The 15,000-nt window shown below is 41.4% G+C and overlaps 1 protein-coding gene across 1 annotated transcript in view; it reads left to right on the top strand.

Moving 5' to 3' along the window:
• Window positions 1-726: 726 nt before the first annotated feature.
• MAPKAPK2 (MAPK activated protein kinase 2) overlaps window positions 727-15,000 on the top strand; it is a 95,316-nt gene continuing 81,042 nt past the window's right edge. The window contains exon 1 of the mRNA XM_044446382.1: window positions 727-1,348. Within this exon, the coding sequence (XP_044302317.1) occupies window positions 1,073-1,348 (276 nt within the window). The 5' untranslated portion in view covers window positions 727-1,072. The remainder of the gene's footprint in view (window positions 1,349-15,000) is intronic.

Here is a 15,000-nt window from a genome sequence, read left to right on the forward strand (position 1 = left end):
CTTTTGTTTTGCTTTGCTAACATTGAATACAAATCAAAGACCTGAAGTCAAAACCCCAAACCTTGAAGTGTTTGTTTTAAGGAAAAAAATGTTCCTAAAAGTCTAGTTTGAAAAATCCAAAATGAAATTATCCAGTTGTTATATATAGTTCCAATACAAGAAATGGCGTGTCCTGCAACAGCAGGGGATTGGACCAGATGGCCTTCATGGCCCCTTCCAACTCTACTATTGTATGATTCTATGAGTGTTTCTTCCGAGTACAGTCCATATATGACTGGTGAATTCCGCCCATAGCTGATCACTCGCCACATCTGGAGGAGCCAGTGCTTTGGTTCTCCCCACTGTTTAAAAGCAAGGTAAGCAAGCTTGCTAGTCACGCAGAGCTCTTCTTGAGGCTGGACGTGCTCGGAAAACAGAAACTGTTCAACCAGCAAAGCCTCAAAAGAAAAGCAGACGTGTCAGAGAACCAATTCCTTGAAACTCTCCAGCCAACTTTCTCTCCCCGCCCCGCCTCTCTCCCTCCGATCTTCCCCCGTTCTTCAAAGGCTTCCACTGCGCCCCCTCCTTCCCCTCCCCCACCCCCACCCACCGCGTCTGGCCCCGCCTCCCCGGCCTGGCCCCGCCTCGGGCTCCTCCTCTCCACCCGGCGCAGCCACTCAACGCGAGGCTGTGACATCAGCGCAGGGGGACGCCGACCAGGGAAGGAACGAGATTGATACATTGTAGCGATTCCTTTTCCTGTCTCCGCGGTTCGAAAGAGTCGGCGGCCAGGCAGCCGAGGCCGAGCCGGGGTTTGTGCGGGAGGGGGCTCTTCTCCGCCGGGGCGCCCGCTGGTTCTGGACAGACTCCAGTGGAGACCGATCGGCACTTCGGACCAGGCTGCCTGCTTCTTAACAAAGAAGAAAGATCGCGTCACGAAGCAACCGAGAAGCGGCGAAACACTGAGTTTTGGTGCGGGGCTCTTCTGCGTAAACTTCCCATCGTCGGAGAAAACAAGCGAGGAGGAGGGGGAGGAGGGGCGAGGCGGACAGGGAGGGATCTGCCCTTGGCTGCCTCGGCTGTGGACAGGACGATGCTGTCCAACTCTCAGAATCAGAACCCGCAGGTACTTTTCCCCAACCCGCCGCCTCCTCCCCCACCGCCGCTTCAGCCGCCGCCGCCACCGCAGCAACAATTGGCCCAGCAACAACAGCAGTTCCCCCAGTTCCACATCAAGTCCGTCCTCCCGATCAAGAAAAATGCCATCACGGACGATTACAAGGTCACCACGCAAGTGCTGGGGCTGGGGATTAATGGGAAAGTTTTGGAAATCTTTAACAGGAAAACAGGAGACAAGTTTGCTCTGAAGGTAAGGTTGATCCGAAGTGGATCTGTTACTTCTTTATTCTCTTCTGCGGCCATTTACTGTTACTATCTGCCTTTTAAAAGCAAAGTTTTTGTAAGTGCTCTGGGAGTAATGCAGAAAGTTAAATTTCTATTAGACTGCAGTCCTGAAAGTGCGCGAGACTTGCCTCGAAATCAACACCTTTAGGATCGGGTTTTTTAAGGCCTGCTGGAAGGGGCGTTTCTAGATCTTGCCTATTCTAGATGGACCAGTGTAGAACAATAAAACTTGTTCCGTGTTAGTGCGTGACGTCTGTCTCTCGGGGGCGGTTGATCGCCGTGGGTATTGTGTCTAGTTTAATCCCCACACAATGATAGAAGTTACAACGGGGGCGCTGTTTTATGGCCTGTAAGAAGTTCTCTACTTAGTCACCATTGGAAAGTTCTTTCTCGCTTTCTTCTTTCTCTTAAGGGAAGGGGGCTGTGGATGATGTAATCCCATGTCGGATTTTTCGGTTCCTCCTATCAACATCGCTCTTTAAGCCGAGTCAGCATTTGAAGAAATCTCGAGTTTCCCAAAGGGGTGGGAATTCCCACAAAAGTCCAAAGAGTGTGTTAAGTTGCGATCCTATACTCGCTTACCTAGAATCAAGTCCTGCCGAACTGCGTGGGGTTGACTTCGAAGTAGGGACCCAGCTCTTCAGTCCTGTAAATAGAGGCTGCTTGATCCTCTGAGCGAGGAGTTGTAATGGGGTTTGTGACCGGCAGTTTCCTAGCAGCCGGCGATCAGGCTGTGCCTTTGCCACCGAGCCGATAGCGCCGCTACTGCCTCAGTTTCTCGTGCAGTGGGAATCTTTTCTTGCTCGCCATGACCGGGGTGCGGGCCAGAGGGGGGACGGGACGGGGCTGGAAAAGAGAGAGCGAGGGAGTGTTGCGTGAGCCGCAGCTGTTGAGCAGTGGTGCTTGGAGGGGGACGCTTGAGGAGGACCCCCTCCATCCAGGGAGAGTGTGCTTTGGTAGGGAATGAAATTCCCTCGAGGCTGGCGCATGTAGACTTCGCCTTCATTTTCATCTTTGACCGCAGTGGGTTCCCTCTGTCCGCCCCCCCCCACCCCACACACACTTAATTAAAGCTCGTTTGTGGGTGATGCCTCCCAAACGGTTCAAGAGAAAGTTCCAGGAATTTAGAAAATCGGTTAAGTTTCGCCATCGTCTCGTAACTGCCTTGGGCCTCTTCCCCAGCCCCGCCTTACCATGCTTAAATAAAGGGAAGTGGGGGGGGGGGAGCTGGAAACGAAATGAAATTGTCTAGCCACATGTTCAGACTGATGGTAAAAAGACTGTGTGATCTTCATTCTGGGGAGGGGCCTTAGAGCACAATCCTGTGTATATTTAGACAGAAAAAACCCTCCTGTTCCCAGCATGCCCCAGCTAGCATGGGGAGTTTTAAGACTTCTTTTTTCTGCCTAAACAAAAAAAAAAATTCTGCATATTATGCCCTTAATGACAAGCACTGATACAGGATGTTAAGGATAAGGGGTTTCAACCCTTCCCCTTGGTTAAGAAAATGGAGAGTCGTAAACTGTCATCTTAGTGTGTATGTTGACAGCTCACGTGTCTTTCCACTTGGACAATGGGAGCTAAGCTTAAGGTGGCTTGATTTCTTGCTTTTTCTGATGAGAAACCTTTTACTGTAAATGCCTCAAAAGATGCTTTTATGCACCTGCAGTGATGGAAAACACCTTTAGGGTACCTCTCCTGTGTTATTTCCATGGAAATGTGAATTTGTGCACCAAGCAGAAGAGAGTGCTTTAAATTTTCAGTGTAAATTCAAGCCCTGGGGTTGGAAACTTGGCAGTCTCAAAATCGTTTGAATTACATATACCATAAGCCTTAGCCAACATGGCACATTGTCAAGGCTTGTGGGAGTTGGGACTGCATTGCCTACTCCTGTTCTAGCCAACATAGGTAAGATGGTATTCTCACCTGTGACATTAAGGGTTCAGTTCTATGCATGTTTAGACCGAAAATGCCCGACAATTCTCAGGGTGTCCCAACCAGCATGCTGGGAGTTGAGGATTAATTTCCTTCTAAAGGTGCATATAACTGTGCCCTAAAAGCACATTTGGTGTTAAAGCTATCTTAGTTAGGTGTGTCCACTGTCAAAATACCCCTTTTATATTTTATCCCACGTTTCCAGCAGTTATGCTTTTCTCCTTTGCAGCATGTGAGAGGCTCAGATATTTTTGTGTAAATAAATAACAACCCTTTGCATTTAAACAATTTCAATCTGCTTCATTTCAGAAAATCACTTTTGCCAAGTGTTTATAGGAAATCCCTCTTTTTAAGTTTAAAGGAAGCGCACTTTACAGATTGGTGCTGAAGCAGAGAGAGTGTATGCAAGCTGACCCTCCCCAACCTGGCACCTGCCACGTGAATTTGGATCATAGTTCCCATCATCTGATGGGAATTGCATTCCAAATACCAGATTGGGAAGGTGGTTTGTTCTATGTCTTGAGAAGCAAAGGCACCTGGATGAGGAGGAGGAGGAGGAGGAGGAGGAGGAGAGCTGGACTAGGTACTCTCTGCTTTGGATTCAGCCATTCATTCAACTCCATCACTGGGTTAGTGGCCATTCTGAAATGCCCATGTAGTATAGGGGGTCACACCTAGAGGGAGACTTGCATTTAAAACCCTTCAGCCAGTTTCTTTTTCATACTTAGGTTACTGTATTTAGGATGCCATCAGGTAAATCAACTGTATAAATTAGACTGCATAGGTGAGTAGCTTTTTACCAGCTTGAGTTAAAAGACAAGGTTTTCAGTAGGTGACTGGGTAGTGATTTAATATGAGTAAAAAAATTTTCTTTTTGTGAATAGAGTACTGGCTGAATGAAGTAAGAATGAGAAGAATCCTGAACAGACCTACTATTTTAGATGGTAAAAGCAGTACTGAGCCCTCTCCTAAATTCATTCATTTATTATAATTATAATACTTTTATTACTGCTTGATATAACAAGATCTGTAAGTGGTTCTCAATCTTAAAACCAACCCAAATATCTCCTTGCAGGCAGATATGTAGTAACTGGGTTAGGATAGAGCCTGCCTCCCTGATTTGTATTTTTTAAAAATTTATAGGAATGCTTTTAATGGGGGGGGGGTGTCTTGGTATTATTGAAACAGCTTTAAAAATTGATAAAGTATTCTTAACCAAATTGTATATGGTTAAATTTAAACAATGGTGTTTTAAAGCACTAGAGACTGCTTTGTGAGGATTTGACCCTAAAAACTTAAACATACAATGTTTTAATCTGAGCTTGAAGCTGAACAGCCTCAGGATTCTACCACTTCATTCTTAAGGGTAGATATTCCTCACTTGGTTGGTCCAAGTGATGATTCCCCAGTTTCCTCATTTATGAAACTGTTGTAAGGGTAAAAGATAAGACAAACACTGTAAAGGCATTTTATGCAATGAGGTGACCATGAATTCTCATCTTTGAAACCTCCCCGTCTGATCCTGATTTGAATAATTTCAGTTCTTCATGGTTACGCTCTGGTGGAATTGTTTCTGATGCCAAAATCTACACATGTGTCTGAATGATCTCATAATACTTTGCATAAATCTCCTTCTTTGTTTTGTTCTTTGTTTTGAATCCCTAGCATTTTATTGTGATATTTCAGCTGTCTCTGCCTTTCTCACTTCAGAAGTCACTGGGTGTGTGAGGACGTCATGCAGTTTGCAACATGCTACTGAAAGTGAGGTGCTGGCTTTTGCGGCTGCTACATATTGTGGGGTGTGTCTCAATAAATCTTCTTTTGGATAAAACAACAAATTTAAAACAACCACAAACATAACCATAAAGTATCAACAAAACCCAAGCCCACAAAACTGGGGTTTTCCAGGTGTTACTGCTCCTGGCATTAATGCCCATAGGTCATACTAACTTGGAATGTAGCATTTGGAGGGACACAAGTGCTTCAGCCCTGCTGTGAAGAACAGAATCTACAATCTGCAAAATCTATGGAGTTTGACTTCATACAAGACTATCCTGGGTTCCAGCTCTGCCTTACAGTACCTATACAAGTCTAGTCAGAAGCAGTAATGTGGACTTTCCAAAAAACTGAAGGGGAAAATTCTCTATGCAAATTAGGATAATTTACATGTGGTTATTTGCATTGGAATTTTTCAGTTTCTACTGGGGGATGTTTAGTTTGCATTGGAAAATCACTAGGGAGAGATCTAATTTAGCATATTTACAAAGTAGAAGTAAAGTAACTAACAAAGTTTTTAAAAATACTACATAATAGTTTTTTATCCCAAGAATTTCCCCTCAAATATTTGTTGGGGGTAGAGAAGATATGAAAGCATATTTACTGTGGTTTCAGTGTTATGCTACGTAGACTTTGTTTTATTGGAATACTTATAAAACTGTAAAAACAATAGGATGCAAAAATATTGAAAACTGTTAATATACTAATTCATCCTTCCCCAACCAGGTTTCCTCCACATACGCTGGATTACATTTCTTACTTAGCATGGCTAGTTGTGGATACTGGGAGTTGTGGTCCATCACACCTGGAGGGTACCTGATTGTGAAAGGTAGCATTAATCAAATTTAACAACTCCAAGAACTGTGTATGATATGCTGACAATCAATCATTTATTTCAGTTGAATTCAACTCTTTCACTGAAGTTGTCTTCTTCAAAACAGTGGAATAGTCATATTTTAGACATAAACTTGCTCCCAGGGTAGATAAACTTCAATGATTAAAACAAACAAACAAACAAACAGATTTTTAAAATTTAAATTGGACTCTTTACAATGGAATGCTTTTTGACAAAATATCTTAAAGATAGTTTTCTATTTAAGATGGATTATAGTCCAAAGGTTATTCATCATGAAATAAGGGTTAGTTTTTAATTGTGTAGCATGAGGCTGTATATTCATGCAATGTTTACATTTTTTGGTAAACGAATTCCATTAATGCTTTCACAATGCCATGGTCTTCCAGAGGTTTCCGTGAGATTACTGAGCAATTTTTCTGTCTAGAAGATATTATCACAGATGCTTGGCTTTACAGTTCTCAAAACTGTCAATTTATGTCTGCAGAGATCACATGCCTCATCTTAACAGCAAAGATATTATAAAATAAACATTCAGGGTTGAGAAAAGAACTGTAATCCCATCGTTCCTTTGCAAATCTGTACATACAGAATCAATCCCTTACCTCATAGTGCTAAATTTCAACAAATCAAATGAATAGAAGAAGATTGTTGGGAGTGGAATAGATCTGCCCATGAAACTAAGAGAGGAGGGAGGGGCAAGCAGTGAAAATGAAAGTGAAGCCTTTTGAGCACCATTCAGCACATGTCTTTGGCTCTTTTGTGTATGGCCTGAGGTTTATCATATTATGCTTTCCCTGGAGGAGAAAACCTGTAATGGCAGTAGGCTGTAAAAGAGACCCAGTTTGGGAATATTTTAATTAAGTTCCTCTACCTTCAGGTAAGGCAGGCATGTGTGCAAATTATGTAGAAAAACATGATTTAAATCCAGTCTTAATGACTAGTGATTTAAATCATGATTTAAATCAAAGGCATTCTGCTTGCTCCCACACATTAGCTTCTTAGAAATGCCATACATTATCCTGTTAACTGCAAAGATAACAAAAACAAGAAGTCTCCTTCTGTTGCAATTAAGTCTTATTTCCCCTTTTTCAGAAACATCTGCTTTAAAAGCAACTGAGAACAACAACAGACATTTCTCATAGAAAGAGAAATCTTCCAGGAGTCTCCCTCAGACTCTGTGCAGCCATAAATGCTGAGCTTAAAAAGCGGCTGTCAAAAAATACTTAAAAAAAGTCTAATCAGACAAATGGCAGATTCCTGAGAACATGCACTTTTATCACTGTTATTATGTTAAAGACATGCTAATTCTCTTTCCACTACCCCACCACCCCCGCCAACTTTAAGATGGAAATAAGAGGGCTCAGCCTCTGTTTGGACAGAAAACTCTGAAATCAATTTGGCAGTTGCCTGAGCCGCTCTAAGTTGTAAGTTTCCGATTCTTCCCTGTGTGAAATAATCATAGAAACAAGGATTCTGGCAGCAGAGAAGGAGAGTGTGCCAGCATGTCCGTGGTCATCCCACATTAAAATATGGAGTGAGATTAAGTGTGCTGGTCCCTAAGCTGCATTCATCTTGCTGACAGCTATGTGCAGTGGCACAGGTATGCACGGATTCTAGCTTTGACTTTTTAATCATCTGGAGCCAATTGCAGCGAAGTTAATTGCCTGGGAGTAATACATTATTGTTGGTGATAAGTAACTGGGTGTTTAAACTTTGTTCTTAGGACTTCTGTTATTGAAGACATGTACAGATGGGATGTGTGGCTGCAAAAATGATAACTATTTATGAGGCCAGCAATCTTGGCCCATAAATAGGGAATTGGAACAGTTGCTCAGAGAGGTTCATCTCTGTTGTTGGACTGCCGATGTTGATTTGGGCAAATCAGATCTTATCTCTGTCCTCTTTTCTTTCCATTAAACAATATTAATATTTATAATAGCAGCACCACTATGTATGTAGTGCTTTGGGTGTCCTAATGGCTTCTGTTATCTTATTTCTTTCTCCCTTACAGCACCACAAAAGATAGACTTGTATTGTTCCCACATTGCAAAAGGTGTGCAAGGTTCACTTGAGAGAGGAAGGAACTGTGAAAAGGGATTGTCCCTATTACAATGCTGTATTGTGCTCAAGGTGCTTTAGTGAATTTGGAAGTGTTTCTTAAGAGTTTTATGTGCATGCAAAGGTAAAATATATACATATACTAAGACAATCATTTGGCTTAGTCACACGATCCTACTTACATAACAATTTGACTTAAGGACATTCTAAGGAACAGAACTCATTCTTAACTTGGTGACTGAACAAATCAGTTGTCAGGAAAAATTGCAACAGGACTTGCCTTGTTTCATGTGATGCTACAACAATATGGAGCAAGGTATTGCCAGGAGTGAAACCTGAAACCTTTCCTGCAATTTCTTCTTTAGGTTTTGATGCAGTCATTGCACATCAGATGCTTTCCATTGGAGTTTCTTGTTTCAAGTGCTCAGGGGAATTAATATAATCTTTGCCTCAAAGGGAAAACAATTGTAAATCTCATTAATATTAAATTACTGCTTCTGGTTATGGTTGGTTCTATAGGGAATTCCACAGAAAGAGCTTTTGTTCAATCTGTTCAGGTGCTTTTATGTGACAGTTTCATTAAGACTTCTCTGTATGAACGTAAGAATTTCAGAAGTAGTTATACAAAAAGGAGAGAGAGTACTTGCTTTCTTTATACCCTCAAAGTCCATGTTTGTTTGTGCTAAATAAAATTATGAGTTTCTTATGCAAGTGTTTAAGTAACTGCGATATTAAAGATTTCAACTTGTTAAAGAATTAGAACTCATCAGTATGAAACCATTCATTTTCTTTTTTAAAATGTTGGCTGATCACTGATCACTGTAGTAGAAAATTAAGCTGGAAAAATGCTCAGTAGTGATTAGACCTTGACCCGTTGCAGAATTGTCCCCAGATAAGGTCAGACCGAGACACTTATCTAGAAAGCAATTCTTTTAAGTGGCAGGGAACTCTTACTTTTCCATTTGTATTCAAAATAGCAAATAGCTTATGAAACACCGTTAGTAACAGCCAAGATCCTTGGAAGACTTGTAGCATATTACCCTCATCCACTTGCAGTTTAAAACTTAATATTAACATATATGGCCAGTTATTTGAGAAAATGAGGTAGTGACCTGGTTCAGACAATCATCATAGGCTAAGCAAGTCATGAGGTATATCAGGCACAGATTATCTGAACCTGGGCAGCATGGCTTGTTTGAAGTAGAGACAAACTCAAATAACCCATGGGCTTGTATCACCTACAGTGATTGTGTAAACTAGCCCAGTGAGATCTTGTGTGAGCTTTCTGTGAGATCCAAAGTCAATGTGTCACTGGCTTCTATAATTCAACTTTCTAGGTGTCATGGGGCAGAGGATGTTGGGGGATTTGCTAAAGCTGCTCGGATTAAAATATGTATGTAGCTTTCTTTAGGGTGTACTGTACCCTACTATGTGACATAGCACTAACTTTGCAATGGCTTAAAAACAGAAATTGCCTTGAGCAAGTTGGCACTGCTTTAACTATGAGAATGAACTTAATATGGCCAGCATGATGAAAGCTGGCTGAAAGATGTCTTCAAGGGGCTTTGACTTATTCTATGCTAGTTGCTGAAGACCAAATCAGAAAGTTGTAGCTAACTTCATGTTATCAATATTATTAAAGCTATACAGATGAAATAGAACAGGCCATGCCCACAGGCATATACTCTAGAGGAAATATTTATATTTATGTACAGTTAAAATAGATTTTTTTTCCAGTTGGTCTTGCTCTGGGGATTTTCTGTTTCTCAGACTATAGAACAGCTTCCCCCAACCTGGTGCTCTCCAGAAATTTTGGATTACAATCACCATCACTGATTGTCAGAATTCAAATCCAACATGTTGGGGAGGTCTGAATATGGGGGGTGGGGGTTGCCCCAACTGTTAGCCTGTGAGTCTTGGCTACTGCTCCATCCCTCTCCTTTGCCTTTTCACAGGCCTGAACATAATTGCTCTGTTCACAGTGATAGGCATAGACTTGCTTATTATCTCTGAAGAGAATCCTGTTTTGTCCAGTTGAAAAGCTTTTCCACTGGTGTGGTTAACCCAGTTGCTACTGATTAGTCTTTTAATCAAGCATTTCATAATGGCAGTCAGCCCAACCTATTTCAAAGCCAAGGGACTGGATTTCTGCTGATTAGCTTCAAAGGGTTCAGTCAGTTAAACCTAAGCATGTTTTCACAAAAGAATATAAAAATTGCCTTTTTGTCTGGAGTTGTCACTTTTGAATGTTGTAAGAATGAAAGTGGAAAAAGCCATTTTGAACTCCAAAACACATTTCAATCAGCTTAGGTTTCTCATTTGTCAGTAGGGAAATGCTACTGAAAAGTGTTTTTATATGTCATCTGTTAAAAATATTGTTAGTATTCTGGCTGGAGTGGGACTTAGATTTAATTGGTGATTTAATTCATCAGTGCAGATGTAACATGTCAGTATCCAAACCATGGTTTAGGAGATTAGGAACACATTTTGGGCTCACATGCTGTCTCCTTCCCCCACATGTTCAAATTCCCCTCCCTGCCATCTTTGCTGTAATCATCATTTAGCTGTATTTTAAGACTGGGAATGCTACACTTGAACTAGTTCATTGTCTTGCTTGCCAATTGTTGATTTAACTTTTCAAGTCCTGGCAAAGAGTGTCAGTCAAAACATCTTCAGCACCACAAGTTGCTCACTCCTGCTTTGTTCCATTTGTGCGCAGGTTGTGGGCAATGACTATCCATGACAGTTTAGAGCATGAAGTAAGTTCAACTATTCTTCTGTTTAGTCATCTATATCTAATTCCTGGATGCCCCTCTGCATGTCACGATCTTGGATATGAAGGTCACCGGGGTATGTCATTCAGCAATAGTTTCTTTGCAAGTACATTTAGTTTTCTGGACTTGAAGTACTTTGCAGGAGTTTGTTTAGCCCTGCTATATGCAGAATTCACACAAGGGCTTCTCTGGTGGTTGTTTATATGGCATGCACATCCTCTCGGACAAGAATATCCAGGCATAACTTTCTAATTTTAACAGTTCAGGAAGAGAGAATCAGCTGATTTTTGGTTGAAGTCCAGCAATGCCGTGGAGCCAGGGAGAGAGGTGCAGTGCCAGCACTTTTGTATTAGTAGAGATGTGACATCACCTGCTAGTCCACTTAGAATTCCCTGCCCCTTCTGAGCTAGCTGCAATCTTCACAGTAGCTGCACAGTAATACATTGTTCCCTGTTATGATGCAAACCTTTTTGGAATGGTTTGGGCATTGAAGAGGCATTGGTGTTACAAAAGACCTCCTCCTGGCGAGGAGAAAGACTGCAGAAACTGGTTTGTTGATATGGATCAGCACAACTGCCTGCAGTTTTGGGTCTTCTTTGTGGGTGTGGCTATGGGGACTGTCATAATGAATGCTTGCAGTAAAAAAAAGCTGGTACGCAACTGTTGAAGTCTATTCTTAATAAGATTGTGGGATTGCTCTTCCTCAACTGGTGCCCTCTAGAGATTTGGAACTGCAACTCCTAGTATTTCTGACTGTTGTCACTATTGGTGGGAGCTGATGGAAATGGAAGTTCAAAATATCTGGAAGTCATGAGTTTGGGGAAGGCTGGATTAAACTTTATGAAGATTTAGAACTTCCTGATAGGTTGAAATTTCTGCTAGGCATAATCAGAGATGAGATTAATCAAGCTCGGCTATAAGATCTATCTTGTAGTGCTTTGTTCATGAATCACACTTAGATATTTTTGTGCTAAAAATTCTCCTGTCCCCTGGAGGCCTGAATGCAAAAGGATTCTTGATTAAGACAGGGGTGGTCCCGCTTTCTACTCTTCTGTATGCCTTATATGCTTATTGTTGGGCTTGTGTGGGTGGGAGCCTGGAGAATGGGTCAAAGGACTCTTGCATCACTACTACTTCATTCTCTTCTTCGCATTCCTTTAGATGGGAAAGACCAGCAGACAGCATTGTTCCTAGTGATTCCCTATTCCCAACCTGTTTTTCCTCTTCACTGAGGTTTTGGGGAAGGAATATCAGTGAGACCTGGAAAATCCAGATACCATTTTGTTTTGTTTTGTTTTGTTTTCTTTATGGGAAACAAAAAGACCTTGTTTTTTTTAGAAAAAAGAAATCTCAAGAAAATGCAGGGAATTGGTTTCTATCCTTAAAGGCAGCCTAAAAATAATTTACAATGTAGAAATGATTGTACATGGCTCTAAGGTTCCTTCTGCCAGCTCTGTGGTTCCATTGATAATTTCCTTGCGATGAATTATGACTGTCTAGAAGAGCACCACTCAATTTTGTGTGATTTTCTCAGCTCATTTTTTTTTTTTTTGGACTTGTAAACTTCTTGGCAGGGGCCACACAGGAGCTACACAGTTTTTTCCATGCTCTCAATAGTTCTTATCATGTTATTGGTATCAAATAATAAAGTCCAATCATTTCTTTATCTTTTCTGATGAAGCATATCCTTTTGAGGAACCATTTCTTGTAACTCTGCAATTGTGTGTTCTTAGTGCAAGTAGAACATGCTTCCTTTGCTATCCTAGACTTAAATTATTTACTTTTGAGTTACTGCTAGAGCTTATCCTGGTGGACAGGCCCCATGAATGAGTCTTTCCCTATCTAAGCCTGCACCAATGCTCCATTCATCCTAGCAGCCCTCCTCCAGGTCTTCTCACCCTCTGGGTTTTGGAGGGTATTGACTGTGGTAAGAGCTTTTTTTGTTTGTTCCTTATGTGACTTCAGCTTTGGGCCAGGGAAGCTTTTATGACACCAGTTTGTGTCTTTGACTCCTAACAGCATCAAAAAAGAAAATACTTCTGAAAATTTTGCTCAGGCTTTCCAACATGTTTTAGTTTATAACTGACTCTGTACAACTCTCCTGGATTTTATTAAACTTTTTTTTGAGGGGGAGTGGCTGATTAATATATAGATATGATTGGTAATTGGTGCCTAGGGAACAGAATTTTGGTTGTACATTTGGGGAAATTTATTTATTTCATTCGCTAAAGCCTCGGGGCAGCTCACAACCATAAATAAACTTCAAAATAGAATAATATAAATTAACAATATAAATTAAGTCGCCAATATAAATTAAGTTTACACACAGTGTATTTTGTTTGACTGACAACAACACTGCTAGTATTTTGGAGACAGAACCAACAGAAACCCTAGAGCGGGGTCTTAAACTCAACTTACCTGGCGGCCGATGGAAGTAGAGTCTGGGTGAGGCTGGGCCACATCAAGTATTCCACCACCGCGGTGGTGGTGGGCCGCTCATCCGGAGGCCGGCCCGGGCGCCGCTGGCGCTTTGAAGGCCGCAGGGCCCCTCCCCCGTGCCCCGCCCCTCCCGGCAATTGGCCCGCGGGCCGCGAGTTTGAGACCCCTGCCCTAGATACAAGGTATGGTATGCATAGTGTGGCAGCTTCATGAAATGCTTTCCAGTGCATAAAATAGTGTAAGCCATGTTGGCCTGCAAGAAAAATATCAAAGTCTGAGGTCAGACCGCATTCTGATTAGGAGCAACTTAATTGCACCAAATTGTAAAGATATTTTAAGATCTCCAGATCTCTTTGTTAGGCTTTGCATGGGGATAAACCTGTGCGAATCTGTCTGCTACAGGGATTTGAACAGTGGTGTTAATACTAGTGATGTGGGTTCCCTGGAAAAAAAACAGTACTTTCCAGTGTACTAAATTATGCCAACCAATTTAGCATGGTTGACTCATTTTTATTCCCAAGGCAGTAAGCCTCAGTAAGCAAACAGAATAATTAATATATAGTAAACAGAACTAAAATGTAACCCATGCCAGTTTTATGTGTAGTATAAATATAGTAAAAGTTATCCCAATAGCTACAAAATATTTGCACTGTAATAAATTAACCACACAATATAGTTTAAATGTTATATTCAAACACATTCAAAGCTTTAAATGGAAATTATTTTCTTGGAATGTTTGTAAAAATGTAAAGACAATATCATCTACTTTCTTACGATGTTTGTTTATATTTAACAAAAAAATGACTACACCTGAAAGAGCACATGATTTTAGGATATATACCCCAAGAGAGCTGTTATATGTTACATCAGCAGTTTAATTTTCTTTTGCTAAGAACTAGCACTTTCAGCTTGACTCATTCTCTGCATTGTTTATCAGTTGCATTTCAACTTGAGAAAAATCTATTAATACCAGTTCCTTAAATATTCTGTTTCACTAAAGCATGCTTTTGGTCAGTGGGCATGGACAGGGGAGCTTGGACAGGAGGGTGTCTTTGCCCTCCTGTGGGATTCCGTCGGCTGCAGTGCGAACCGCGTGCTTGACTGGATGGACCCTCAGTCTGACTCAGCACAGCTTACGTTGTTCTTAAGTTAAGCAAACACTAATCACAGTCTTTTTTCAGATTTCTTCGATTTATTGTTGAAGAATGTTAGCCAATGTGCCATGTATAAATCTGGTACAGCCTCAGCTAGGAGTGTGCTGCATTGGACACAGGAAGGGAATCTCATACCTTATTTTTCAGCTACCCATTGTGCAAGAAAGCATCTAAAATGATTGACTGCAGTACAACATCCCAAACAACTATGGACAAATGCAGGTTTGTATGGTGTGGAAAATTTCCCATGGAAAAATATAGCATTAGAAAAATTTCTGTCCCGCATCACTGATGAAAACTTACCCTTCGTGTGCACTGCATGGGAGTCGTACAAAGTCTACTGCAGTGATGCAAGGATGGATTGCACTAGCTGACAGATCTTCAAAGAAATCTCATTCTCTTGCCTATTACTTCTGATTAAAGCCTTTGTTGTAAATGATTGGTGTAATAACATGGACATTTCATCTTGCTTCCAGTCAAAATTTCCCTTGAGAAAGCCAAAGTAGGTCCTTATCAAACAGTTAAGAACTTAGAGCAAAAATGTTACCATGAAGGTTTCTTTGTTCTCTTGTCCTTGCCTGCCTATCTGTCCTTTCTAGTGCTACTTTCTGCCTGGACTATTTTA

Source organism: Varanus komodoensis, unplaced genomic scaffold (genome assembly GCF_004798865.1).
Source record: "Varanus komodoensis strain SLA01 unplaced genomic scaffold, ASM479886v1 scaffold1, whole genome shotgun sequence".
NCBI lineage: Eukaryota > Metazoa > Chordata > Lepidosauria > Squamata > Varanidae > Varanus > Varanus komodoensis.